We start from the raw sequence: 27,417 nt of genomic DNA on the forward strand, positions 1-27,417 counted from the left end.
TTTTCCAGGTGGGGAAACTGAGGCCGGAGGCCGTGCCCGCTCACCGATCTGGCCGCCGATGATGGGGGGCCGCACGACCAGGCGTACGAGCTTGTCCAGCACGTGGTGCGAGAAGGCCACGAGGAACTCGGGGCTGGCGAGGCGCAGGGCCGCCAGGCTGGCCCGCAGCTCCGGCTCCACCGTGCTCTCGCTCAGCACGCCGTCCTTGAGCCGGAACGGGAAGGCGCCCTCCTCCAGGACGTGCACCAGCGTGAAGAACTTGTCCAGGTACGGGTCCTGGGCGGGGGGGCTGGGTGAGCAGGGAGGGGCCGGGCCCCGGTCCAGGAAGCCCCAGGGGTCTTCAAACTACGGCCCGCGGGCCACATGTGGCCCGCAGAGGAGTCTGATCCGGCCCGCCAGGTTTTTTGGGCAGTGAGCGCAGCCGAGGTGTTACAGTAGGAATTAGTAGTTCATATAGTCCGGCCCTCCAGCTCTCTGAGGGACCGTGATCTGGCCCCCACTTTAAAAAGTTTGAGGACCCCTGCCCCAGGGGATGGAGTGGGGAGAGCTGAATGAGCAGAGACACCGAGGCCAGGGATCCATGAATGGATAGTAAGGACGGGATGAGACTCCAGAGCAGCGGCTCTCAGCCTTCCCAGTGCCGCGACCCTTTAATGCAGCTCCTCCTGTTGTGGTGACCCCCCAGCCAGAAAATTATCTTCGCTGCGACTTCATAGCTGTCATGTTGCGGCTGCTAATGAATCGTAATGTTAATATCTGTGTTTTCCCATGGTCTTAGGCGACCCTGCTGGCGGTTCTCAGCCTGTGGGTCTCAACCACCGGAAAACACAGGTATTTACATCACGATTCATAACAGTCGCAACATGACAGCTATGAAGTCACAGTGAAGATAATTTTATGGCTGGGGGTCACCACAACAGGAGGAACTGCATTAAAGGGCCGCGGCACTGGGAAGGCTGAGAGCCGCTGCTCTGGAGGAAGGGAGGGAGGAGAGAGGGGGAGGGACCACAGAAACGGCAGGGGACAAATGGGGGGAGAGACCATGCACAGGGCCACCGCCCGGGGCGGCTGGGGCAGCCACTGGCCCCGCGCCTGCCTGAGTCAGCAGCTTGCGGGGAGACGGGTCCAGCTGACTGAGGTCTGTCCGTGGCCCAAGGCCAGGCCTCTCCCCGCTCAGTGGGAACTGTTGCCCAACTCCTGGCTTCCCGTCCCAGCACCTACCTGGGGGTGCACGGAGGACACAGCCATGAGCTCCACGCTGAACACGCCCTTGTGGCCGTCCACCCAGCGCATGCCCGGCAGCGCCACCTGGGGGCGGGACACGCCGGTGGGCACTGGCTGTCCCTCCCCCACTGGCCAGGTCACCAGCGCCAGCCATTCCAGCTATTGCAACACCACAGCCTGAGCACGGCCCTGCATGGGGGAGCAGCTGGGCACCCTGCCCGCGGCCCTGCCCAGCGATGGGGGTGGGGGCAGTCGGGGGGAGCACTATGGGGTTCCACTGGAGACCCAGATGGACATCGATGGGAGGGAATGAATCAGAAAATGGGGTCCTGGGAGAGGGAGGCCCAGGAGCACAACGAACGGTGTGAGGGTGTGCGGGAGGGTGACAGTATCCACGGAGGGGGTGAGGGTGGGGATGACGGCCCCCGGAGGACCCCAGGGGACAGGGGTCAGGAAGGCGGGCAGGGCTGCCAGTGGGGGATGGTGAGTGCAGAGGCAGGGGCACTAGGAGGCAGGGACAGGGAGGGACACAGGCGCCTTAGGACACACAGAGGTGAGAGCACGAGTGAGGAGGCAGCCGGGGCCCTGGCCCTGACAGCGGACAAGGCTCCCAGAGGTGCTGATGGCAAGGGAGGCGGCACCATCGGGGAGCCACCAGGACCGTAGGGAGCGCTAACGGGGCACCGGGTGCTGGTGGGACCGGGCGGTGGGAGGCCGGGCCAGGCGCTTACGTCGGGTGTGAGCACGGAGTAGCTGGGCGGGGGCTGGTCCACGGACACAGGGAGGCAGAAGGGGCCGGTCCTCAGGCGGCCGTGCTGCAGCAGTGGGATCCACTAGGAAGAGGCTGGGGGTCAGGGGCGGGGGGCCGGGCCGGGGCCAGGGGGGGCTGGGGAGGGGGAGACAGCCGGGGGGAGGGGGGCCCTCACAGTGAAGCCCACGGGAGTCTCCAGGGCCGTGCCGGGCCGGGGCTGGCAGCTGACGTGGTAGAAGGTGAAGAGCAGGTGGTGGTTCTCGGTCACACAGGCTGGGAGGTGCAGCTTGAACTCCTCGTAGAACTCGGGGGACCTGGCAGGGCCGGGCTGGCATTGAGGGGAAGGGAGCCGCCGGCCTGCCCCACCCCCTCGGTCACGTGTCCCCCTCAGCACTCCCCCCCCCAGTCTCTGCTCTCTGCCTCGGGTCCCCCCCTCAGCACCCGGGAACCTGCCCCTCCCTCCCCTCTTCCTGCCCCCTGCCCCGGCCCTGCCCCACCTACTTGCTGTGGTAGACCACCGGGGTGAAGGCCTCCCGGGTGAACTCGCTGCAGCTGGACTTGCCGAAGATGACCTGGGGGAGCAGGGCCGTGAGGGGCCAGCTGGGGGCACCGCGCCCACCTCTCCCAGCCCGGGCCGGCCTGGCCGCTCACCGGCAGGGCCTGGCTGGGGTCCTCGCCCGCCATGTACTGCACTCGCACGGCCAGGTTGCGCACGGAGCCCTGGCGGCTGCTGAAGTTGAGGCTGTGCGGGTACACGTAGAGCAGGTTCCTGTGGGGACGGCATGGAGGGGGAGCGTCACAGGGACAGAGGAGGCTGGGCTCCTGGAACAGGACGACGGCCACACGGCCGAGGCCCTGAGGGCCGGGTGAGGGGCCATGAGGGCGCAGTTCGGAATGGGACTGGCAGAGCGTGGGAGACAGAAGGGCGGCTTCGGAGCGCAGACAGGGAAACTGAGGCAGGCGGTGGAAACAGAGGCAGGGGGCCACAGGGGTTCTCAGGGCTGAGGCCAAGGAGGCCCGGGGCCCGTGGTCAGGATAAGCCCTGCACCAGGGCCGACCTGCCCCTCACCCGCTCAGGGGTCTGTCCCCCTTGTCCCCCCGACCCCAGGAGAGGCCCTCATCATATCGCATGTCCCTCGGTGGGAGAACTGAGCCCGGGACCAGCATCGCGGCTTGGCTGGGGTCAGAGATCTGCCCCTCTCCCCAGGAGCAGCTGTGCAGGCCCTGACCTCCCTCTGGACTCCAGTTTCCCTACCAGTATTGGGGGGGGGGCATTGACCCTCCCCGCTGAGCCTCTGTAACAATACCAAAGGCGATACCAGTACTGACAGCGATTGCACCAGCCGCCGAGGGGCCCCCTGTGTGTGCCAGGCCCTGGTGAGGCGCTCACCACGAAACAGCTAATTTACTTTTCACAAGCGGCTTGTGAAGCAAGACTGAGCACACCCCCATTTCACAGGCACGGAGAGTGAGGCGCCTGCCCATCGCTACCCAGAGGGAGAGCTGGCAGCTGGCACTGACCGGGGCCATGTGTGGCCTTGGCAGAGTCTCTGCACCCCCTCCCCCGGCTCCCAGCCGGGCCTCGCCGGCCTGCGGGAAGGCACCAGATGGGTTACTGCAGCCAGTGGAACAGCTCTGAGCGAACTGGGGAAACTCACAGGAGCCTCCCCGTTGTCGTCACCGTCATGGTGCCCTTCTGCAGGCGGGAAACCAGGGCCCAGAGCTCCTTGGTGCCCCAGCACCTGGGCCTGGCCCCGCCCCGTGCCCCCAGCCCACACCTGGCCCTCAGCCCCGGCCTGCGTGACTCCGGCATGGCCCCGCTGGACGTGTGCCTGATGCAACCGCCGGCCGCTGCCAGGCCCTTGCACAACACAGACACCCGGCTGGCTGGTTAACGATTGACCGGGGCTTGGGGGGCGCTGCGGCATAAAAGGCAGCGGCGGCGCCGGGACCGCACCTCCGGCCGCTCCGCCACAGCCATGCTCGCCCTGTGCCTGCTGTGCTCCCTGCTGGCCGAGGCCTGGCCCGCCTCCGCGGCCCCCGTGGGCAGCGTGGAGCCGGCCCAGCATGAGGAGCTGACGCTGCTCTTCCACGGGGCCCTGCAGCTGGGCCAGGCGCTCAACGGCGTGTACAAGAGCACGGACGCGCGGCTGGCCCAGGCCCGGCACAGCGTGGGCCTCTACGGCCGCGCCCTGGGGCTCCTGGGGCGCGAGGTCAGCGAGGGCCGGGACACCGCCCAGCAGCTGCGCGCGAGCTTGCAGGAGATGCAGGTGAGCATGGCGGTCCGACCGCCGGGGTGGGCGAGGACTGCCCTGGGGCGACGGGCAGGGCCACCCGCCGTCCGGGTTTGCCCGGGAAGAGAGCGGTCCCAGGGTTAAACTCAGGGATGGCGCAAAAACACCCTGCCACCCTCTCCCTGTCGCCGCTCTGCAGGTGGAAGAGGACGCTCTGCAGCTGCAGGCGGAGGCCACGGCCCAGGCGCTGGGCAAGGTGGCCCAGGGGCAGCGGGGGCTGCGGAAGCACATGCGGCAGCTAGAAGCCCGGCTGAGAGGCGCCTGGCTGGGCCGGGCCCAGGAGGAATTCGAGGCGTTGAAGGTAAGGGGCTCCCAGGCCTGGGGGAGTTTGAGACCCTGATGCCCAGGCAGCACTTGCTTTTCGAGCATGTCCCAGAGATCCCCCTCGCCCACCCAGGCCAGCTTCCCAGCACCAGGCGTGGCCCTGGGCGAAGCCCTTGTCCCGTCCCCTGCCTCAGTTTCTCCATCTGCAATTAGAGGCAACAACGGATGTCCCAGGGAGGAGCCGGGGACTCAATGCAGATAAGATAGGAGGAGGCTAGCTAGCTACTCGCCAAATGCGTACTTGTAGAGAAACTGAACACTTCTCGAGCGTCCAGTAAGCACCCAGCACTGTTTTGTGTCCTTAAATAATCCCCGTCATGCCCAGAATCCCACCAAGTGAGCCCCATTGCTTCCCCATTTCACAGCCAGGGAAGCTGAGGCCCGACTTGCTGGGTCACGCAAACGCAGTGAGGAGAGGGGGCTGGGTAGGACCGAGGGATGGGAGGGGAGGCAGCCCCGGCTGAGGTTTCTGTCTCGTCCCCGCAGGCCCGCGCTGACAAGCAGAGCCACATCCTGTGGGCGCTCACGGGCCACGTGCAGCGACAGCGGCGGGAGATGGTGGCCCAGCAGCACCGGCTGCGCCAGATCCAGGAGAGGTGAGCCTGGTGGGGGCGGGGCTTGTAGGGCACCTGGCCTGGGGGTGTGCCGGGAAGCGGGATGCCCTCCCACCCCCCACCTAGGCTGAGCCTCGTCTCCCTTCCAGGCTCCACACAGCGGCGCTCCCGGCCTGAGCCTGCCTGGCGGAACTGAGGACCAGCCATGCACACCGAGGGACGGGCGCTGCCACGCCCCACGCGGCCCAGCGCAGGGAGGAGCTGCCTGGCGGCCGGGGCCAGTCCGGCTGTCCGGCCCCACGTCCGGCCGTGGATCAGAGACAGAAGCAGGTGGGGTCGAAGGCAGAAGACGTGGCCCCACCGAGGAGGAGTGAAAGCAAGACACGTGCCCCCCTGAGACATGTGCCTAATGACCCATTAAACATGTGCCTAATCACCCATTAAAGCAACAGTGGCATCGCACCCCGGGTGTCTGTGTGTGTCTGGGACTAAAGGGGCCTCACTCGGCAGGACACCTGAACGCCCCCCCTTCAAGCACCCGCCCGGGCCCCGGAGGCGGTACCTGTAGCTCGTGTGGGGAGCGTAGACCTCACGGGTGGGGAACTCCAGGATCTCCTTGGTGGGCCGGCCCCTGGGGTCTGGGTAGGGCTTGACGTGGAGCAGCTCCGGGGACAGGCAGAAGTGGGGGTTCTCGGGGGCCGGGGAAATGTCGATCTTGAGCTGGGCTGCAGAGCGGAGCCAGTTTGCACCGGCCGGGAGCCTCCTAGCCAGGCCCCGCCCTCCCTGGACTTTGGGGTTCCAGCCCAGACTCTCCCACAATGCCCTCTGGTGGCTGTCCTTCAGGTCCTAAGGCCAGAAGTCACCCTCAGCTCCCACCTCTGGTCCCCTCGTTGGATCAGCTCTGCCCGCAGGATCCACGCCCCCTCCCCCGCCCCAGCCACTACGTCCCCCAGTTGAACCAATATCTGTCTCTACGGCTTCCAATCTGTGGGCCGCGGGAAGGTCCAGCTCCGAAGCTGGGGTCTGTCTGTCGCGGTCCCTGCTGGCGGCCAGGGTTTGCTGAGGGACCCTCCTGCCACGGGGCCGGCACGCACCGGTCACAGGCCGCAGGCGCCGCAGCAGGGACGAGGGGCGCCGCATGTCGGCCAGGAACCTGAAGAGGTCCTCGTCGCTGAGCCTCTCGGCCTCCTGCACCAGACCCGCACGTGAGCCGGCCGGGCCCGCGCGCCCCCAGGCGTCCCTCGGCGCCCCGCCCCGCCGCCCCCGCGGCCCTGGCACCTGTTTGAAGAAGTTGGTGACGGTGAGCGTGGCCGGGCGGAAACTGGAGAAGCTGCAGGTGTCGTCCCCGCTGCTCGTCCGGTCTGGGGGCCCCCGCCGGCGGCGATCCGTCCAGGCCGGTCGGCGCTCTAGGGGCAGCAGTGACAGGATGGGTGGCAGTGACAGGGATGGGTGGCAGTGACAGGATGGGTGGCAGTGACAGGATGGGTGGCAGTGACAGGGATGGGTGGCAGTGACAGGATGGGTGGCAGTGACAGGGATGGGTGGCAGTGACAGGGATGGGTGGCAGTGACAGTGACGGGTGGCAGTGACAGGGATGGGTGGCAGTGACAGGATGGGTGGCAGTGACAGGGATGGGTGGCAGTGACAGGGATGGGTGGCAGTGACAGTGACGGGTGGCAGTGACAGGGATGGGTGGCAGTGACAGGATGGGTGGCAGTGACAGGATGGGTGGCAGTGACAGGGATGGGTGGCAGTGACAGGGATGGGTGGCAGTGACAGGATGGGTGGCAGTGACAGGGATGGGTGGCAGTGACAGTGATGGGTGGCAGTGACAGAGATAGGTGGCAGTGACAGGGATGGGTGGCAGTGACAGGGATGGGTGGCAGTGACAGAGATAGATGGCAGTGACAGGGATGGATGGCAGTGACAGGGATGGGTGGCAGTGACAGGATGGGTGGCAGTGACAGGATGGGTGGCAGTGACAGGGATGGGTGGCAGTGACAGGGATGGGTGGCAGTGACAGGATGGGTGGCAGTGACAGGATGGGTGGCAGTGACAGGGATGGGTGGCAGTGACAGGATGGGTGGCAGTGACAGGGATGGGTGGCAGTGACAGGATGGGTGGCAGTGACAGGATGGGTGGCAGTGACAGGGATGGGTGGCAGTGACAGGATGGGTGGCAGTGACAGGGATGGGTGGCAGTGACAGGATGGGTGGCAGTGACAGGGATGGGTGGCAGTGACAGGATGGGTGGCAGTGACAGGGATGGGTGGCAGTGACAGGATGGGTGGCAGTGACAGGGATGGGTGGCAGTGACAGGGATGGGTGGCAGTGACAGGATGGGTGGCAGTGACAGGATGGGTGGCAGTGACAGGATGGGTGGCAGTGACAGGGATGGGTGGCAGTGACAGGGATGGGTGGCAGTGACAGGATGGGTGGCAGTGACAGGGATGGGTGGCAGTGACAGGGATGGATGGCAGTGACAGTGATGGATGGCAGTGACAGGGATGGGTGGCAGTGACAGGGATGGGTGGCAGTGACAGGATGGGTGGCAGTGACAGGGATGGGTGGCAGTGACAGGGATGGGTGGCAGTGACAGGATGGGTGGCAGTGACAGGGATGGGTGGCAGTGACAGGGATGGATGGCAGTGACAGGGATGGGTGGCAGTGACAGGATGGGTGGCAGTGACAGGGATGGGTGGCAATGACAGAAATGGGTGGCAGTGACAGAGATAGATGGCAGTGACAGGATGGGTGGCAGTGACAGGATGGGTGGCAGTGACAGGATGGGTGGCAGTGACAGAGATAGATGGCAGTGACAGGATGGGTGGCAGTGACAGGATGGGTGGCAGTGACAGGATGGGTGGCAGTGACAGAGATAGATGGCAGTGACAGGGATGGATGGCAGTGACAGGGATGGGTGGCAGTGACAGGATGGATGGCAGTGACAGGATGGGTGGCAGTGACAGGATGGGTGGCAGTGACAGGATGGGTGGCAGTGACAGAGATAGATGGCAGTGACAGGATGGGTGGCAGTGACAGGGATGGGTGGCAGTGACAGGATGGGTGGCAGTGACAGGATGGGTGGCAGTGACAGAGATAGATGGCAGTGACAGGATGGATGGCAGTGACAGGATGGGTGGCAGTGACAGGATGGGTGGCAGTGACAGAGATAGATGGCAGTGACAGGATGGGTGGCAGTGACAGGATGGGTGGCAGTGACAGGGATGGGTGGCAGTGACAGGGATGGATGGCAGTGACAGGATGGGTGGCAGTGACAGGATGGGTGGCAGTGACAGAGATAGATGGCAGTGACAGGATGGGTGGCAGTGACAGGGATGGGTGGCAGTGACAGGATGGGTGGCAGTGACAGGATGGGTGGCAGTGACAGAGATAGATGGCAGTGACAGGATGGATGGCAGTGACAGGATGGGTGGCAGTGACAGAGATAGATGGCAGTGACAGGATGGGTGGCAGTGACAGGGATGGGTGGCAGTGACAGGATGGGTGGCAGTGACAGAGATAGATGGCAGTGACAGGGATGGGTGGCAATGACAGAAATGGGTGGCAGTGACAGAGATAGATGGCAGTGACAGGATGGGTGGCAGTGACAGGATGGGTGGCAGTGACAGAGATAGATGGCAGTGACAGGATGGGTGGCAGTGACAGGGATGGGTGGCAGTGACAGGGATGGGTGGCAGTGACAGGGATGGGTGGCAGTGACAGGATGGGTGGCAGTGACAGGATGGGTGGCAGTGACAGGGATGGGTGGCAGTGACAGGGATGGATGGCAGTGACAGTGACGGGTGGCAGTGACAGGGATGGGTGGCAGTGACAGTGATGAGTGGCAGTGGGTGGCAGTGACAGAGATGGATGGCAGTGACAGTGATGGATGGCAGTGACAGGGATGGGTGGCAGTGACAGTGATGGATGGCAGTGACAGTGACGGGTGGCAGTGACAGGGATGGGTGGCAGTGACAGAGATAGATGGCAGTGACAGGGATGGGTGGCAGTGACAGGATGGGTGGCAGTGACAGGGATGGGTGGCAGTGACAGTGATGGATGGCAGTGACAGTGACGGGTGGCAGTGACAGGGATGGGTGGCAGTGACAGGGATGGGTGGCAGTGACAGAGATAGGTGGCAGTGACAGGGATGGGTGGCAGTGACAGGGATGGGTGGCAGTGACAGAGATAGATGGCAGTGACAGGGATGGATGGCAGTGACAGGGATGGGTGGCAGTGACAGGATGGGTGGCAGTGACAGGATGGGTGGCAGTGACAGGGATGGGTGGCAGTGACAGGGATGGGTGGCAGTGACAGGATGGGTGGCAGTGACAGGGATGGGTGGCAGTGACAGGATGGGTGGCAGTGACAGGGATGGGTGGCAGTGACAGGATGGGTGGCAGTGACAGGGATGGGTGGCAGTGACAGGATGGGTGGCAGTGACAGGATGGGTGGCAGTGACAGGGATGGGTGGCAGTGACAGGATGGGTGGCAGTGACAGGGATGGGTGGCAGTGACAGGATGGGTGGCAGTGACAGGGATGGGTGGCAGTGACAGGATGGGTGGCAGTGACAGGGATGGGTGGCAGTGACAGGGATGGGTGGCAGTGACAGGATGGGTGGCAGTGACAGGGATGGGTGGCAGTGACAGGATGGGTGGCAGTGACAGGGATGGGTGGCAGTGACAGGGATGGGTGGCAGTGACAGGATGGGTGGCAGTGACAGGGATGGGTGGCAGTGACAGGATGGGTGGCAGTGACAGGATGGGTGGCAGTGACAGGGATGGGTGGCAGTGACAGGATGGGTGGCAGTGACAGGGATGGGTGGCAGTGACAGGATGGGTGGCAGTGACAGGATGGGTGGCAGTGACAGGGATGGGTGGCAGTGACAGGATGGGTGGCAGTGACAGGATGGGTGGCAGTGACAGGGATGGGTGGAGGACAGATGAGAGGCAGGGAAGGAGAAACTTGGAGACATAGCCTGTACAGAGCTCAGCCAGCAGAGGGCGCCCCTTCCTTTCCCCGGTAGCCCCGCCCCCGGCCACCGCCCCGCCCCCGGCCACCGCCCCGCCTCTCACCGCCCTCGGAGTCGGAGTCGCGGTCGGGCTGCCCGGCGCTGCTCACGATGTTGGCCAGGTGCACGGCCGTCCAGGCGAACGGCATGCGGTAGCGGCCCAGGCGGGTGCAGAACTGCTCGGCCGCCAGGCGAAGCTTCTCCAGCTTCTCTTTGTTCTGTGGGGAGACCCTCCGAGACCCACAAGCTCAGCGCCCCGGGCCTGCTGAATGCAGGATTGGGGTTAGGGAGAGGGTCCAGCTCCACCCCTTACCTTGGCTGAGTCCACCTCCTTCATCACCATGTAGGGCTCACAGCACTCGCTGATGTCTCCCTGCTGCAGCACCTTCTCCAGCTGCGGGCAGGCAGGCCGGTGAGGTGTTGCCGAGCCTCACCTCCCCCACACCCCACCCTCCTGGGCCTCCCATGGGCCCAGGCACCCCGTCCACGAGGGCTCTTGCTCCAACTCCCTGGGCTCCCACTGTCCTCGGGGGTGAGTGCCAGCCGCTGCCTTGCCTGGCCAGCTGCCCCCTCCCCACCTCTGAACCCACCCCAAAGTCCAAGGCTCCATAGTCCCCTACATCCGCAATTCTTTGTCAGTGTACACAGAGGCCACCCCAAGAACCGGACTTCAATCCTGACCCCTCCGGGCTGTGGGATCCTGAGCAGGCCCCTCACCTGACCCGTGCCTCAGTTTCCCCACCTGTAAAATGGATCCACGGCAGCCCCCAGATCCCAGGGCTGCCGTGAGGCCTGACTGACAGTGAGCAGTCCCTATCCATTGATGCTCAGGTAACGTCATTAGTGTGACCCAGAGATCGGCAAACTCATCAGTCCACAGAGCCACATATCAACAGTACAACAATGAAATTTCTTTTGAGAGCCAAATTTTTAAACTTAAACTTCTTCTAACGCCACTTCTTCAAAATACACTTGCCCAGGCCGTGGTATGTTGTGGAAGAGCCACACTCCAGGGGCCAGGGCCGCATGTGGGTGTAACCTAATGAATGCTTTGGGAAAGGAAACTGAAACTCACTCCTGGAAACAACAGCCCAAATAAACGTGCCACTTAGGTCTTTTCTCTCCTAACGAACTGAAAAGCTCTCCACTAAAGAACGGATTTCAGGCCCTGGCCAGGTGGCCCAGCTGGTTAGAGCGTTGGCCTGATACACCAAGACTGTGGGTTCTATCCCCAGGCAGGGCACATGCAAGAATCAGCCAGTGAATGCATTGATAGGTGAAACACCAAATCGATGTTTCTCCTTCTCTCTCTGTCTGTCTCTCTCAAATCAATAAGTGAGAAATGTGTGCATGTTTAAACATCTGTCCCCCTATGCCAGGATGCCATTTCCCTACAGGCTGCTCACGTGTGGGTCTCGGCTCAGCTGCCACCTCTCCATGGAAGCCCTCCGTGATTTCTCTTCCCCTGGGATAGGTCAGGAGCCTCCTCCAGGCTCGCCCACTGCCTGTGCTTCCCCTACAAGAGGCCTGGTCACCCTTCCTCCTCCGTGTCCGTCCGTGTCCGTAGGGACTGAGCCTGTGACATTCGCCCCCCGTCCTCGCCCAGCCCCCGTGGGCACCTTGATGACCAGGAAGATGTCGGGTGAGGGGTAGGTCACGGAGAAGATGGCGGAGCGGGCCAGGGTGGAAATGGCCGGGTGAGAGCCGTGGGCCCGCAGCAGTCCCTTCACCGAGTCTGAGTTCAGGTCGAAGTAGAAGTTCTCCGAGATCTGGGGGCACAGGAGGCAGCTGGGTCACCGCCTCCGGGGAGCCCACCGCCTTGCCGCGAGGCGGGCGGCGAGGACGGAGGGAGGGGAAGGCAGGGGCCCCACCTTCTTCTTCTCCCGCACGTCGTACAGGGCCAGGATGCCGAAGATGGGCTCGATCTCGATCTCGAACCTGCGGGCGAGGGGGCGAACTGGCACCGGCCGCTCCTGGCACCCTCCCGGCATCCACCGCCCCTGCTCCCTCGGGGCCCAGCCGCCTCGGTGCAGCCGTGGGGGGCATCTAACTCCCACGCAGCCGCACCGACGGCCATTTACGGGCTTGCAGGAAAGGCCTGGCCCGTTTTGCAAGAGGAAACCGAGGCACTGATTCTACCCCCTCCCCCCCACTCCTATCAGTAACTCACACAAACCCCTCCCCCTAAATCATGGCTCTTGCCGAAACCGGTTTGGCTCAGTGGATAGAGCGTCGGCCTGCAGACTCAAGGGTCCCAGGTTCGATTCCTGTCAAGGGCATGTACCTTGGTTGCAGGCACATCCCCAGTAGTGAGTGTGCAAGAGGCAGCTGATTGATGATTCTCTCTCATTGATGTTTCTAACTCTCTATCCCTCTCTCTTCCTCTCTGTAAAGAATCAATAGCCGGGACTGGTTTGGCTCAGTGGATAGAGCGTTGGCCTGGGGACTGAAAGGTCCCGGGTTCGATTCCGGTCAAGGGCATGTACCTTGGTTGCAGGCACATCCCCAGTAGTGAGTGTGCAAGAGGCAGCTGATTGATGATTCTCTCTCATTGATGTTTCTAACTCTCTATCCCTCTCTCTTCCTCTCTGTAAAGAATCAATAGCCGGGACTGGTTTGGCTCAGTGGATAGAGCGTCGGCCTGGGGACTGAAAGGTCCCGGGTTCGATTCCGGTCAAGGGCATGTACCTTGGTTGCGGGCGCATCCCCAGTAGGGGGTGTGCAAGAGGCAGCTGATCGATGATTCTCTCTCATCGATGTTTCTAACTCTCTATCCCTCTCTCTTCCTCTCTGTGAAAAATCAATAAAATATATTTAAAAAAAAAAAAAAAAAGAATCAATAAAATATATTTTAAAAAAAAAATCATGGCTCTGGTTCAGTCTGTATAGAGGTATTGATAGCTTTTGGCACAACAATTCCCTCCCTTCCCCCCACCTCCCAACTTAAAATTCTCCACTCCCGGGTCTCCCCGTCTTCCCTCTCTGGGGTGTCCTGCCGCCTGGGCCACCCGGGCCGAGTCCCATTTTCGCTCGCCCGAATGGCCACGGTCACCGCCTCCCTCCCTTGCTCTGCCTTGCTGGCCCCACTCGCCATCGGCCTCCTAAGGAAGCATCTTAGAAGCTCAATGTGGAGGCTCCCCGCTGCCCTGACAACAAATCCCTGCACGGCCCAGCCCTGCCACACCTCTCGGTCTCCTTTCCCCTCTCCAGATGTCCCCCTTCCTGTGTGTGTGCTGCGTGGTCACCCCACGATTACACGCTCTGTACACGCGAGGCGCTCCATGGGTGCCGAGGGACTGGATGAGCCCACAGAGCCAATCCCCAGCCTTTGTGCTGGGGCAGGCGGCCCGCCGGGCCTCCGGCCAGACCAGGCCTCTCCTTCCTGTCCCCGGCCAGCAGGAACTCAGGGTGGGAAGGGGCAGGGCCGGGCTCCGGTCCAAGGCCACATCCTGTTCAGCTCCGTTCCCACGCGTTTCTGGCTGCTCCCCGGGGGGCTCCTGTGGGGGGGCCTGAGCCCCAGCGTCCCAGCGCGCCTCCACCTGGTCCCCCCAACGAGAGGGAGCGCGCTGGCCTCCGGCCTCCCACGTCGCGACTGTAGCACAGTGACCTGGCCACTCCGTGCTTCGGTTTCCCCCCTGGTGTCCGCTCACAAGGTTGGAGTGGAGAGGAGGGTGCGCGTATGTGAATGGGCTGGCACACAGCACGCGAGGGTTGCTGGTTTTGAATGACAGACAGACACGGAAGTCTTATCTCCCCCGAGAAGCCCGTGGCCTCACGGGTCTCGTGGCTGCACGTGGCAGTGGCACGGCTCTCGCAGTGAGCACCAAGTGGGTGCCACACCGTACTCTATCCGTCCGGGCCCCTTGCCTGTCTGAGGGGGAAGGGAAGCACACTCACTTAAGTGACAGGCACTTGACCAGGATCCTCTGTCCGAAGTGCTCGCAGGGCGGCTCCGGGTGGATGCAGCGTTCCACGGCCTCGTCCTGCCAAGAGTAGGGGGTGCGGGGAAGGGGACAGCTGGGACACGGCCTCCAAGGAGAGCTTGGAATGTACAGCCTGAGACCAACTCAACCCCCAGCCTGACTGAGCTTGGAGTCCCTGGCCTCTGAGCCTTTGCACCTGCTGTTCCCCGGCCTGTAATGCCTTTCTCCTCCCTTCCTCCTCACTGCTGACGCCTGCTCTTGGTGGAGGCCACAGTCTACCTGGCACTTCCTCCGGGAAGCCTCCCCCGACCCCTGAGGCCTGGGCAGGCACCTCCTCCACCTTAAACTAGTAACAACGAAAATAATAACAATAATGCTTGGTATAATTATCCATATAATAAAAGCCTAATATGCTAAGTGTCCGGTTGTTCATCCAACCAATCAAAGTGTAATATGCTAACGAGATGCTAAGGCTGCTCAATTGCTCACTATGCCATGCACTGACCACCAGGGGGCAGATGCTCCGACCGGTAGGCTAGCTTGCTGCTGGGGTCCAGCTGATGGGGACGAAGCGGAACAGGCCAGACACGCCCTGGAGCACTCCTGCAGTCCCTTCCCGGCTGGCCAACCTCCCAAGTCCAACCCCAATCATGCACCAGTGGGGTCCCTCAGCCTGGCCTGCGCCCTCTCACAATCCGGGATCCCTTGGGGGATGTCGGAGAGCGGGTTTCAGCTGATCCCACTCAATGCAGGAGCTGCCCTGTGGTCAGTGTGCTCCCACAGGGGGTGCACCGCTCAGCCAGAAGCCGGGCTCACAGCTGGGGAGCGCAGGGGCGGTGGCAGGACCCTCTCCCGCCTCCACGGCAGCGCTAAGGATGTCCAACCACTTCCCCGGGGAGCGGGCCGAAGCCATCAGTCAGACATCCCGAGGGCTCCCGGACTGCGAGAGGGTGCAGGCTGGGCCGAGGGACACCCCCTCCCGCCTCGAGTGCACGCATCTCGTGCACGGAGCCTCTAGTTATTGGTATAAGGTAGCTGCTCAATTAATGCCGGTTGAGAAAATGGACCTGTTGCGATGGGCCACGTGGCTGGGGCATTGAGGGCCACGGGAGGGACAAATCTCAGCACGTCGTTATGGTGTTACTCTGTCTGGGTAGTAATTTCCTGGAGGGTCTGTCTTCCACTAGACTGTTAACTTGTGGGGAAGGAATTGGGTCTGTCTTGTTCATGGCTATATCCCCGGGGCCTGTCATACAACAGGCACCCAAACATGTCGGTTGAATAAATAGAGGTATACAGTAGATACCTACTAAAAGTTGGATAAACAGATAAGATACATATAGAGAGAATGCATTCTATTAATGATTACTGAATATATATATATATATATATATAGTATTAGATTAGATACCCAATAAACACTGATTGAATAGATATAGGAGTATACAGTTAAGACTCAATAAATGGTTGAATGAAAACACGAGGTACCCAATAAAAGTGGGTTGGATAAATAAAGGGGTATATAGATGTCTAGTAAAAGTCATTCGATAGCTCTAACTGGTTTGGCTCAGTGAAGGGTCCTGCAGACTGAAGGGTCCCAGGTTTGATTCCAGTCAAGACCACGTACCTTGGTTGCAGGCACATACCTACTAGGAGGTGTGCAGGAGGCAGCTGATCAATGTTTCTCTCTCATCGATATTTCTAACTCTCTATCCCTCTCCCTTCCTCTCTGTAAAAAAAATCAATAAAATGTGTTTTTTTTTTTTAAAGCCATTCAGTAAAAAGAAAGTGTATATCCACTTGTTGTTCAGTAAGCGTTGGTTAGATAAATATAGGCATGTAATAGGCACTAAATAAATTCTGTTTGATTAAGAGCGGTCTATACAGAAGGTATACAATAAGTATTGGTTGAATAAGTATGGGGGTGCATATTAGGCATCCAATATAAGCCACGGAATAAAAAAAACGGGGTATACAGTAGGCACCCCGTACACGTTGGAGGGATAGTATGCAGGGATACATGTCAGTCGGGTGGGAGTCGGCCTCAGGGCCTGTGTGGGCCCGCGGGCACCCACCTCGTCCGGGGCCGGGTAGAGGGTGAGCAGGGTGCGGGCGCGCTGCTGCCTCCGGAGGGCCTCGTTGCGCCGGTCCACCTCCTCGGGGGCCACCCGCTCCAGCAGCGAGGGCAGCAGGGAGTCAGCGGCCAAGTTCTTCAGGTCGAAGATGCCAGAGGCGCCGCTGCTCCGAGGAGTGTCCTCCGGGGAGCCCGAGGAATGCCGGGGGTCGTCCTGCCAGGGGCGACGGGCGAGCACCATGACCAGGGTCACCTCGGGACTTCACTGACCCTCTTCCTGGAAACTGACTTGGTGAGCCCTCCTCCGCTGCCACTGCTGGGAAGGCTACTTCTGTCCCCATGTTCTGAGCATCACACGACCCTCATCCGGCCAATCAGAATGCATCTACCGGTCCCAGAGCCGGGCTCCGCGGTTAAGGACATGCCTGGGCTGGGCCAATGAGAGCCTTCCCTGGGACTCTGCTCGCTGTTGCCAGGGGAGGGAGCGTTCTTACGGGGGCTGTCACCGGCCCAGGATCCCACCTAACCTCCACACACAGCTACGGTCAGGTAGGATTCTACGGAGCTAGAATACCCTGGTTCAAATCCCAGCTCAGCCCTGTGACGCCAGATCTAGACCCCAACTCTGAGGGCCTCAGTTTCCCCAGCCACATCGATAAATTATAACGATGAAAACAGTAACAGCTGAAACCGGTTTGGTTCAGTGGATAGAGCGTCAGCCTGCAGACTGAAGGGTCCCGGGTTCGATTCCGGTCAGGGGCATGTACCTTGGTTGCGTGCACATCTCTGGTGGGGGGTGTGCAGGAGGAGGCAGCTGGTCGATGTTTCTCTCTCACCGATGTTTCTAGCTCTCTATCCCTCTCCCTTCCTCTCCCATAATAAATCAATAAAATATATTTTTTTAAAAAGTAACAATAATTCTTAGTATAATTATTGTTGGTATAAAGTAGATGCTCAACAAATGCTGGCTGACAAAATAATAGGCCAGAGTCATAGTGGGGTCCAGCTGCCTCCGTTTTAACCCGTGCCTCGTTTTCTTTAATCTGTGAAATGGGTGTAATGGTTGCCCTGCCTCCCGGGATGAAAAAAACGAGGACAAGTTTATAATTATTCTCCTTAACTTTTCGCTCCTGGGGGGTCCACGCATTTCCTTTTAAACTCAAGGTTATCTGGGTCCTTGCCCGTTACATGTGACTGAGAGCCGGGGCGGGAGCTCACACACGCACCCCGGCAGCGATCCCCACCCCGGGGTCCCTCACCGAGTCCTCCAGCCCGGCCTTCTCGTCTCCAGAAGCATCCTGCTCAAACACCTGGCGGGGGAGGCCCTTCTGTCGCTCTCGCTGGGTCTCCGCGGTGATGGGACTGTATGCCGAACTCAGGTGCTGGTACCTAGGAGGAGGCGGGGCTGGGTGGGTAGCAGGGACCAGGGCTTCCCCGGACTCCCCGATGCACCCCGACACTCCTGCAAGGCCAGGTGATGCCTGCAAGACTACCCACCTACCCTGTGCTCAAGTGATGGAGCACAGGGTAGGTGGGTAGTCTTGCAGGCATCACCTGCAGTGACAATGGGCAGGCATCACCATGCAGCGACAATGGGCAGATAAGCAGGAGGACCAGCCGCAGACAATGAGCTCAGACCCAGCCGGCCTCTTGACCCTGCACCCCGAGCTGCCCCCCCAGCCAGACCCACCTCCTGTGGGCGATGATCCAGTCCTCTGTGTACATCTCCACCGCGGCCCTCGCCTGGGCATCCAGCTTTCTGCGCGAGGTAAGACCAGGGTAAACTGAGGCAGGGCCTAGTGCCGGTCCTGCCCGGGAGCCAGCCGTGAGGTGGGGACGTGTCCTTCCGCCTGTCTCAGGGAGCCAGAGGCTCAGGGAGGGAGGGTGACTTCTCCAGGCCGCACGGCGGGGGCAGGATTTGAGGTCAGGGCTGTAGGGGGTGGGGTGGGGAAGGAGGTATCGGCGGGGACAGGTGCCTGGAGGTGGCGTGAGGGACAGGGAGGGCGTGGGGGGGACCCACCCGTCCGTGGGGATCCCGAGCTCGGTGGTCCGGCATTCTCGGGGCTCCAGCAGCAGCTCCAGGTCGTCAGCCGGGAACTCCACCAGGTCGCGGAGCGGCCCGGGCTCAGCGTCTGGGGGCCGGCTCAGCAGCACGTCCTCGAAGTCCAGCGGCTCGATGACTTCCGTCAGCGGGACCTGGTTCGGGGCGAAGTGGCCGTGACCCCGGCGCCGGGCCCCGGGAGCGGGGGCGGAGGCTGCGCGGGGGCACGGGCTGGCCTCGGATTCCAACGAGAGGGCGGTGGGAGCCATGGAGGGCGCTGGAGCTGGGGAGGGTCCAGGAAGGGTGGTGACCTCGGCCTCTCCTCGCCCAGCCGGGCCACGCCGGCCCCACCCCTTCCCAGGCAGGAAGTCACACCCTGTGCCTGGAAGGGCCGGGAACTAAGGGTGGAAGGAAAGGCTTACCGACTGCAGGGGAGAAACAGACAATTCCTCAGGCCCAGCGGCCAGATGGCCCCACCCCTTCCCTCTGCAGCTGATGGACCTCCCAACCCCCAGCCGCCTCCCCATCCTCATCTGGGTGGTCCAGGCAGCGGGAGCAGGGGCTCCATCAGGCTGGAGTCTCTCCCCACCCCACCCCGACCACCCACAGGGAGGCCCCCCTCCCCTCTCACAGGGAAGCGGGAGTGGGGACAGCACTGGGGCCGGGCCAGGAACCCCTCCCTGCCGCAGCTTTCCCAGGACAGGGCGCACGGGAACCCCACCTCCACTAGGGGGCGGGGTCTGGGCGGGGCACCTCCCCACGCGTACCCCCAGGTTGCTGCTGCAGCGCCGGCTGGAGTGGGGCGAGCCGCTGCGTTCCCGGGACACCTGCTTCCGCACCTCGGCTGCCACCGTCCTGTGGGGACAGGAAGGGGGCCGTGGGGACAGGAAACGGGGGCAGCAGGGCCCTGAGAGCCTGGCCTCGGGGCCAGCACATTCATTCTGCGGGAGAAGAATCCAGGCTGAGGCAAGAACACAACAGGCCGCTTGGCCAAGGGAACGGAGGCTTCCAGAGGCACGCATCTCACACTGTGGCCTTTCCCACCCCCTCCCCGAGCACATGGGGGCAATGCCACTGGGAGGGGCCCCCAGGGGGTCATAGGTCCCTCCTCACCCAACCCCACCCTCACCACGCCAGCCCTCTGGTCTCTGCTTTCTCATCTGGGGGGGTCTCTGTCCACCCTGGGGCCCCTCAAACACCTCACCACACAGCCCATCCAGAATGTGGGCACCGTCCTGTGCTTGCTGGGGTGCCTTGGACAGGCCGCTCCTGCCACTCAGCCTCAGTTTACCCTTTTGTGGCTGTCCTGACCTCACAGGGCTGCTGTGGGGAGCAGGGCAGGGGCCTGGCGATCAGAGGGCACTCCCTGGCATTCCCAGGGAGTCTGAGAGAGGCTGGCGGTGTATAAGAGGCCCGCCGAACCCTCAGAGCACACCCCGTAACCAAGGTTAGGGCTGCGGCCTGCCGGAGTCAAATAAATCTGCACAGGGAGGGACGGGTCCCTCGAGGAGGGGCAGCAGGAAAATCGGGGACAAGTCCCTGTGAAAGCAGGGATCCCCCAGGCCCTCAATCCTTCAGCAGAGCTTAGAAGGGGGGGGGGGGAGGAGAGAGAGCCGGGCAGTTGTCTAGGGGAACAGCGAGCCAGGCAGTGGGAACAGCACGTGCAAAGGTCCTGAGGCTGCGCTCTGTGCTCTGGGCACGGGCTCCAGGATCCAGGACCGTGTGGCCCCCACGGAGGCCCTAGCGTAGGACCCTGCGTCTCACAGGAGCTCAGTACATGTGGCTCTTTGAGGGAACGAGTCAATCCCTCCCCAATTCCCACCTGGTCCAACTCTCTCAGATCTGCTGTAAATGGGGTAGCCCCAGACCTGCCGGTGGGGTGGCTTTGGGCAGCTGGGACACCTTCTCTGGCCTCACTTCCTCTTAAAATCAGAGGGCAGTTGCCTGAGTGGTCAGGCCTCCGTTCTGCCTCCCACCGAGTGCGTGAAAATGTCCATAATGCAAAGTGTCACCCCCAAAAGCTCTCTACTGAGGACTGCAACCCTGATGGCCCACAGGCCACCACGGAGATGGATGTGTGCAGTGGGGCGGGGGTGGGAGACTGGGGCCAACTGCGAACCTTAGCTCCACCCAGAAGCCTGAATTCAAGTCCGTATGCGTCAAACAAAATGTGACCGTGACCCTGACCCAACATGGGGGCCTCCAGTTTGAGGCCCCAGCCTCACGCCCTTTTACTTATTTTTATTTTAGAGAGGAAGGGAGAGGGAGCGATAGAAACATCAATGATGAGAGAGGAAATCACCGACTGGCTGCCTCGGGCACACCCCCCTCCTCTGAGGGTCAAGCCCGCAACCAGGGCATGCACCCCTGACCGGAATAGAACCCGGGACCCTTAGGTCCGCAGGCCTACGCTCTATCCACTGAGCCAAACCAGCTAGGGCACCTCCCTCCTTGTCTGTCCCTGCATTCTATTTATTTTCTGTCAACTGCCCCTGAGTCTTGCTTCTATTGATGGGGAGGGGCAGGATTCTGGGAAATTCAAAGGGTGTTCAAAATTCGGGATTTGTCCCAAAATTAGGGACATTCCCCAAACTGGGCTGCCCCCTCTGGACGCCTGGGCACACCAGGACTTTGGGGGTAGTTTACGAAGGAAGCCTGGACAGGGGACCTGTCTGTGTCCGGGCCCAGCTGTTCTGCAGCTGCTGCCCAGCGCGGGAGGGCGGGGGGAGAGGGGAGGGAGGGCCAGAGCTCCAGCCTCATGTTGTCATCAGGGAGGAGAGGCCCCTGTGGTGGGAAAGGGATGGTCCACAACGCCATGGCCATGGCCGTGGCCATGGGAGCCAGTTCCGAGCCCGGGGCTGTTCTTGGAGCTGGTGACCTCCCCTCTGTGGGCCTCTAGGCTCAGGGACAGGATGCACACTTGCTCAGCTGTTTGGAGTGTAGGCCTGGCACATAGTAACTGCCCAATTATTATTATTTTTTAAAAATATATTTCATTGATTTTTTTTACAGAGAGGAAGAGAGAGGGATAGAGCTAGAAACATCGGTGATATGAGAAACATTGATCAGCCACCTCCTGCACCCCCCCCCCCCCAAACTGGGGATGTGCCAGCAACCAAGGCATGTGCCCTTGACAGGAATTGAACCTGGGACCCTTGAGACCACAGGCCAACGCTCTATCCACTGAGCCACACCAGTCAGGGCTAACTGCCCAATTATTAAGGCTCGCTGTCACCAGGCTGCCCTAAAGAGGATCTTGGGAACTAGAACCCTGGCCCTGTCTCTGACCCCGAAGGAGACAGGCTCAGAGAGGGGTCTGATCCTCCCAGGGTCAGAGCTGAACGCAGCAGGGCCAGAACCGCACCCTGGCCGGCCGTTGGCCAACGTGGGCACCCCTCGGCACTCCCTGTGACTCCGATGGGAGAAGGAGCCCCAGGACCAGGCCTCCGGAACCCACCCCTCCCTGTCCTCACGCCCTGCGCACCGGCCCTGTCCAGCCTTGGGCCTTCGACACCTTCTCAGTCCGTGGGTTTGCGCCACGTGACACCGGTCTCTGCGTGTGCCCATGTGGGGGGCCTGTGGGCAGCCTGCAGGGTGTGACTGTCACCGGTCCCCACTGTGTCCCTGCCTCACCCGGGCAGCCCCAGCCTCTCAGGTGTCAGGAACCCACCCCTGGGGTCACCCCAACTCCTCTCTGTCAGGCATCCTCACATTGAACACCTTTCAAAAAGGCAGGCAGCTGAAACCAGTTTGGCTCAGTGGATGGAGTGTCAGCCTGAGGACTGAGAGGTCCTGGGTCAAAGGGCATGTACCTTGGTTGTGGGCACATCCCCAGTAGGGGGCGTGTAGGAGGCAGCTGATCAATGTTTCTCTCTCATTGATGTTTCTAACTCTCTATCCCTCTTCCTTCTCTGTAAAAAATCAATAAAAAATATATTTAAAAAAAAAAAAAAAAAGGCAGGCAAACTGTTGAGCTGAACTTGGTGATTTCCCCGAAGTATCTGTCTCACAATTGCTATGGGGGAAACTGCAGGTGGTGGGTTAGAGCTATCGGTGAGATCAGGCATCCAAAGGTGAAAGACTGACAACCCTATGTGACACTGAAGAGTTGGCTCAGTGGATAGAGCATCGGCCTGCAGACCAAAGGGTCCTGGGTTCGATTCCCGTCAAGGGCATGTACCTCCGTTGCAGGCTCCTCTTCAGCCCAGGCCCAGGTTGGGGCTCGGGCAGGAGGCAACCAATAGATGTGTTTCTCTCACATCGATGTTTCTCTCTGTCTTTCCCTCTCCTTCATTCTCTCTTAAAAGCAATGAAAAAATATCCTCAGGTGAGGATTAAAAAAAAGACAAAAAGACAAAGTCTTAAGAGAAAAAGAAAAAAAAGAGCTGCCCAGAGGGGAAAGATGGAGCATCATTGGGAATTCAAGTGAGACTGTGGAACTTGCCCCAGGGCTGGCCAGATTAACAGAGGTTTTACCCTCACAGGGAAGGAGGATGATAATCCAGAGCAAGAATGACAAAAGCTTCGAATGCTCCGTGTTCCCATTTGTGCAAAAAGTGAGGGAAGAAAGTGAATCCAAGTAACATCACAAAGAGATGCCTCTTCATACCCACCCTCCCACCACCACTCTGGGCCAGGAGAATTACGAGTGCTGGTGCTGATACAGATAGAACAATGGTAACTCTCACGGGCTGGTGGTAAAAACCCCGAGTAAAACCACCTCCAATTATCAAGGAAAGCTGAAGGTATGCCCTTCCAGCAATTCCCCTTGGAGGCGTGCTCAGGAGGAAACACGTGGCCAAGAATGTGCTGGTGACAGCCCAGCACGAAACAGCTCACGTGCTCCCTGACCACAGACGGAGAGTCCACAGGCAGGGAACACTGTGCAGCAAATGTAAAGGACGAACCTGACTCTGGGCACCTGGACAGACAAGCCCCGCTCCTGACATTGTGCTGGGTGAAAGCGGGGTCCACGGATTAGATGCCCCACGTAATTCTATGTATAGGATGCTCTAAACATGCAAAACTAAGCCCTGGCCAGGTGGCTCAGTTGGTTAGAGCATCGTCCCAATACCCCAGGGATGAGGTTCCGATCCCTGCTCAGGGCACATACAAGAATCCACCAATGAATGCAGAAAGAGGTGGAACAGCAAATCAATGCTTCTCGCTCTCAAAATAAAGTTTAAAATAAGTAAACAGGCAAAAACTAACCCATAGCGGACATGGAGCCATCCTGGATGAGAATCCATAATGCAAGTGAGAGGGGGTGGCAACCGCCAGTGGCATGGCAGCTCTGAGGGGCAGAGCCAGTGCCGCTTCGGAGGGGCTGCTGGGCTGGGGACGCCCAGGAAGAAGGAGACAGCCCCCATCTTGACCTAAGTGGTTGTTCCTTGGGATTTGTTTTATTTTTATTTATTTTATAAAGATATGTATTTATTTTTTTACAGAGAGGAAAGGAGAGAGGTGGAAAGTTGGAAACATCGATGAGAGAAAAACATCGATGAGCTGCCTCCTGCTCACCTCCTACTGGGGATGTGCCCGCAACCAAGGTACATGCCCAGGATCGAACCTGGGACCTTTCAGTCCACAGGCCGATGCTCTGTTCGCTGAGCCAAACCGGGTAGGGGGATTTGTTTTATTTTTAAATTGTTATTATTTTTTAAAAAAATAGATAATATACTTTTATTGATTTCAGAGAGGCAGGGAGAGGGAGAGAGAGAAGGATGAGAGAGATCGTTGATCAGCTGCCTCCTGCACACCCCACGCTGGGGATGGAGCCCAAAATCCAGGCATGTGACCTGACAAGGAATCACACCATGATCTCCTGGGTCGTAGGTCAAGGCTTAACCACTGAACCACACCGGCCGGCCAGGCTCCTTGGCATTTGTATTATAACTGAGCCTTACACTTCCCTGCAGGGGTGCCTCCCATAGCCATTTTTAAAAGGTAGTGATGTGTGCACGTGCTCATCTTTGCAGACATCCTGTGGGACGGAGCAAGAAGGAGCCATTTCCTTGAAATCCTAGAGGCACCTCTGGAATTCTGTCCCTGTCTGTTTCATGGCCCTCCACTAGTCCAACAGATCATGGTCATTAAAGGAGAAAGGCAAGCTGCCTCCTATCAATCCATCCGCGGTGGGGCGGAGAGAAGACGCGGCTGTTAGATGCCCAAGGAGAATGAATAGATGCCCTGAGAGACAGGCGGTGGCAGAAAGAGGCTCAGTTCCCAAGGCCGCTTTGGGCTCCTGGGCTCACTGTCCCAAGGAGACCCGCTACAGTGACCCAACCACTCCGAGCCTCAGTCCCACTGGCTCTTCCTGTACCACGGGGCTCTGAGGACAAACAGTTAGCATCCCAGATGGACATACGCATGCGAGAAGCATTCTTATGAGTGCTGGGCATTATCACCATTCTGTATTGTATTTTATTTAAATAGCACAAGTGAAAAAAACGAACAGGTTATATTGCACACAAGAAGATTTGTCCGTATTATTTACATTCACAAGAGTTTGGACTTATAGGTTGTCATCCAAAATCTAGTGTGTGTGGTTTTTTTTTTTCTAGAATCTGTTCATTAGGAAACTGGGGGACTGTCTTATGTTCAGGTTAATATGGTGTTTGTGGAAGGAAAGAAGGAAGGAAGGAAGGAAAGAAGGAAGGAAGGAAGGAAGGAAGGAAGGAAGGAAGGAAGGAAGGAAAACAGGCCCAGGGAAGGAAGGAAGGAAGGAAGGAAAAAAGGAAGGAAGGAAGGAAGGAAGGAAGGAAGGAAGGAAGGAAGGAAGGAAGGAAGGAAGGAAAACAGGCCCAGATCTGAGCATGTAAGACACCTGGGTGTCCACCGGGCAGCTCTGGAGACCTCATCAGAGAGCAGCTAGAGACTTGAGCCACTTGCTTGTGGTTCACTGGGGCCCCAGGACCTTTCTCTGCTCTTCTTACTCTGGGTCCTGTAGCATCTGTTTCCCAGGGTGAGACCCAGGACCCCTCTTACTCACAGAGTGGAAGCCAGGACCCAAGGACAGAGGGACTGAAAGGCAAAGAAACAGGCTCAGAGACATCAACGTTTCAAAAGAGACAGAGATGACAGACATAAAAACTGCCCCGGACACCACGTCACATCTCGAACCCTTCATGGGTCCGCCCTCACTCAGGATAAAAGTTAACGTCCTTCCTCAGCCCACAAGGCCCCGCACCGTCTGTTGCCACTGTCCCCTCCTTCCCCTCCCGCCCGGCTCCTCTCAGATGCTCTGTGAGCGACTGCGCCTCTGAGAACCCACAGGGCCTTTGCACTGGCCCTCCCTGTGTTTGGACCCTTCTCCCACATACAGGCACGGACCCCCTCCTTCAGATCTTTGCCCAAACGGCACCTTCTCATCCAGGCATCCCTGACCCACCACCTCCCCCGTCTAACATAACCCCCCACCCCCTATCTCCCTCCGTCCTCTGCCTTGTGTATCCCCACAGCACTGGTCACTAATAAATAATCGACTTCATTGTGCTTCTCATCTGTACCCCCTTCTGTCTCTGCTCCCAAGGGTGACTGACATCTTTCCTTGGGTCTCTCTCCATCAGGCCGGGCTGGACCACTCCAGGGAGACTTTTTCCCTGGGGGTCAGGTCCCCTGTGGAGAGGACCGCCACGCAGACACTGATCCCTCTGCCCCCAGGCCGGCTCACAATCCTCAGTCACGGAAATGGATCCCCCAGCGCCTGGTGCCTGACCCTTCCCCTCCCCTCCCCCGTCTGCCCACCAGCTGGCTCCGTCCCCAGCCCCCACCCTCTCCATTCAATCCCCCCTCCATCCATCCATCCATCCATCCATCCATCCAGCCCGTCCAGCCGGCGCTGGGAGAGCCCGCAGCTGGGCGGGGGCACCCACAGCTGTCTCTCCCCCCCCCCCCCCCCGACAGCTGGACCGGGACCCCGGGGACGGGGAAGGGGAGGGGGGGGGCGCCACGGGAAACTTTTCCACGGGATCCAGAGCCTCCAGGAGCACAGCCCCCGGTTCCGAAATCCCGGCGCCCCGAACCAGACCCAGAGGATGGGGGGCACCGCGGCTGCCCCCCCCCCCCCCGCTTCCCCTCGGCTCGGGGTCCGGGGAGAGGCCAGGATGGCGGGAGGGGATGCCGAGGACGCCCCCGGCTCCGGCTCCCCCGGCCGCCGCCTCCAGGAAGGCCCCCGGCCACGCCCCCCGGCCCCGCTCCGGGCTGGACCCCGGCCGCCCCCCGCCCGCGCCCGGGCGCCGCCCCCGCCGGGACCCCGGCCCCGGCCCCGGCCCCGGCCCCCGCGAGGGCGGAGGCGCTGGCCCGGGGCGCCGGCCGGACCAGCCCGGGGCGGGCGGCACGTGGGGGCCCGGAGGGCCGGCGGCCGCGCTACCTGTTGATCTTGTGCGCGAAGGCGCGGCGCTCGGCGGCCGCCATGGCGCCCCGCGTCCCGACTCCGCCGCCGCCGCCACCGCGCTCCGGCCGCCGCCGCCTCCGGGATCGGGATCGGCCCCGGGCGGGCGGGCGGGCGGGGCCGGGCCGGGGGCGGGGCCCTTCCGGGCGTCCCGGGCCGCTCCGCGCTGCCCCCGCCGGCCAGAGGGGGCGCTGTCCCCGCCGCCCCGCGCCCTCGGGGCGGGAGGGGAAACTGAGGCTCCAGGACTGGGGCCGGGGCTCGGGGTCGGCGCGGGGCAGGGGCGGGCACGGACTCCAGGGGAGGCTCTCTGTGCCATTTAACAAGGAATCGCCACCATGCAACCTCGGCGCTTACGGAGCGGCGGGAGCTCATCTCTCCACTTCACAGGGGAGTGCGCGGAGGCGCGGAGGTGTCCGGGCATCGCCCAGCTTGCGTGACCCCGGGCCTCTGAGGGGGAGCCGGGCCAGCCGTCCTCCCAGGCGCCTGCGGATGGGCGTCAGGGCACCTCCGGGCGGCGGGACCTGAGGGAGCCAGTCCGGGAGGCCGGACTGGCTGTGCAGCCTACGCTGCGAGGAGGATATGGGGATGTCTTGGTTAATCTGGTCTCAACACTACCCTCCTTCCCTCCCCTCCAAACTCCTGCATCAGTCCTGGAGCCTCCCTCCGTCTCCCCGCTCTGAGCCTCAGTTTCTCCAACCAGCCCCGAGGGAACAGGGGCGGCAGGGGGACCAGCGCCCCTCTCCCAGCCCCACCCCCTCCCAGCCCCTCCACAGCAGTTTTGGAGGATTCTCCACCCCCTCATCCCCTCATGCGCCAGTCCCTCTTC

At 61.0% G+C, this 27,417-nt stretch overlaps 2 protein-coding genes across 6 annotated transcripts in view; one reads left to right on the forward strand and one right to left on the reverse strand.

Annotated features, from left to right (window-relative positions):
• The window catches only part of DOCK6 (dedicator of cytokinesis 6), a 50,502-nt gene extending 23,802 nt beyond the window's left edge, over window positions 1-26,700 (reverse strand). For all 4 annotated transcript variants that reach the window (XR_014795167.1, XM_084885764.1, XM_084885763.1 and 1 more), the window contains exons 1-20: window positions 26,571-26,700; window positions 18,967-19,054; window positions 18,179-18,354; window positions 17,849-17,917; window positions 17,418-17,547; window positions 16,160-16,372; window positions 14,059-14,144; window positions 12,033-12,099; window positions 11,781-11,930; window positions 10,475-10,555; window positions 10,226-10,379; window positions 6,426-6,553; window positions 6,242-6,335; window positions 5,710-5,872; window positions 2,627-2,744; window positions 2,477-2,547; window positions 2,151-2,289; window positions 1,956-2,057; window positions 1,222-1,308; window positions 45-276 (exon numbers count right to left, since the gene is read on the reverse strand). Coding sequence is in view for 3 of the 4 variants with exons in the window: in XM_084885764.1 (XP_084741890.1) it covers window positions 45-276; window positions 1,222-1,308; window positions 1,956-2,057; window positions 2,151-2,289; window positions 2,477-2,547; window positions 2,627-2,744; window positions 5,710-5,872; window positions 6,242-6,335; window positions 6,426-6,553; window positions 10,226-10,379; window positions 10,475-10,555; window positions 11,781-11,930; window positions 12,033-12,099; window positions 14,059-14,144; window positions 16,160-16,372; window positions 17,418-17,547; window positions 17,849-17,917; window positions 18,179-18,354; window positions 18,967-19,054; window positions 26,571-26,614 (2,392 nt within the window). In the remaining variant the exon portion in view is untranslated. The remainder of the gene's footprint in view (window positions 1-44; window positions 277-1,221; window positions 1,309-1,955; window positions 2,058-2,150; window positions 2,290-2,476; window positions 2,548-2,626; window positions 2,745-5,709; window positions 5,873-6,241; window positions 6,336-6,425; window positions 6,554-10,225; window positions 10,380-10,474; window positions 10,556-11,780; window positions 11,931-12,032; window positions 12,100-14,058; window positions 14,145-16,159; window positions 16,373-17,417; window positions 17,548-17,848; window positions 17,918-18,178; window positions 18,355-18,966; window positions 19,055-26,570) is intronic.
• ANGPTL8 (angiopoietin like 8) lies at window positions 3,745-5,608 on the forward strand. Of its 2 annotated transcripts, none has more exons than XM_084885771.1 (4): window positions 3,745-4,245; window positions 4,409-4,570; window positions 5,080-5,189; window positions 5,274-5,608. In XM_084885771.1, exons 1-4 carry the CDS (start codon window positions 3,955-3,957, stop codon window positions 5,341-5,343), a joined length of 633 nt encoding a protein of 210 aa, XP_084741897.1. In that variant the 5' UTR covers window positions 3,745-3,954; the 3' UTR covers window positions 5,344-5,608. The 2 variants fall into 2 exon arrangements, with proteins under 2 accessions (XP_084741897.1, XP_084741898.1); XM_084885772.1 differs by having other exon boundaries at window positions 5,297-5,608.
• Window positions 26,701-27,417: the final 717 nt, after the last annotated feature.

Source organism: Pipistrellus hanaki, assembly GCF_964339955.1.
Source record: "Pipistrellus hanaki genome assembly, chromosome: 5".
In the NCBI taxonomy this organism is placed as follows: domain Eukaryota; kingdom Metazoa; phylum Chordata; class Mammalia; order Chiroptera; family Vespertilionidae; genus Pipistrellus; species Pipistrellus hanaki.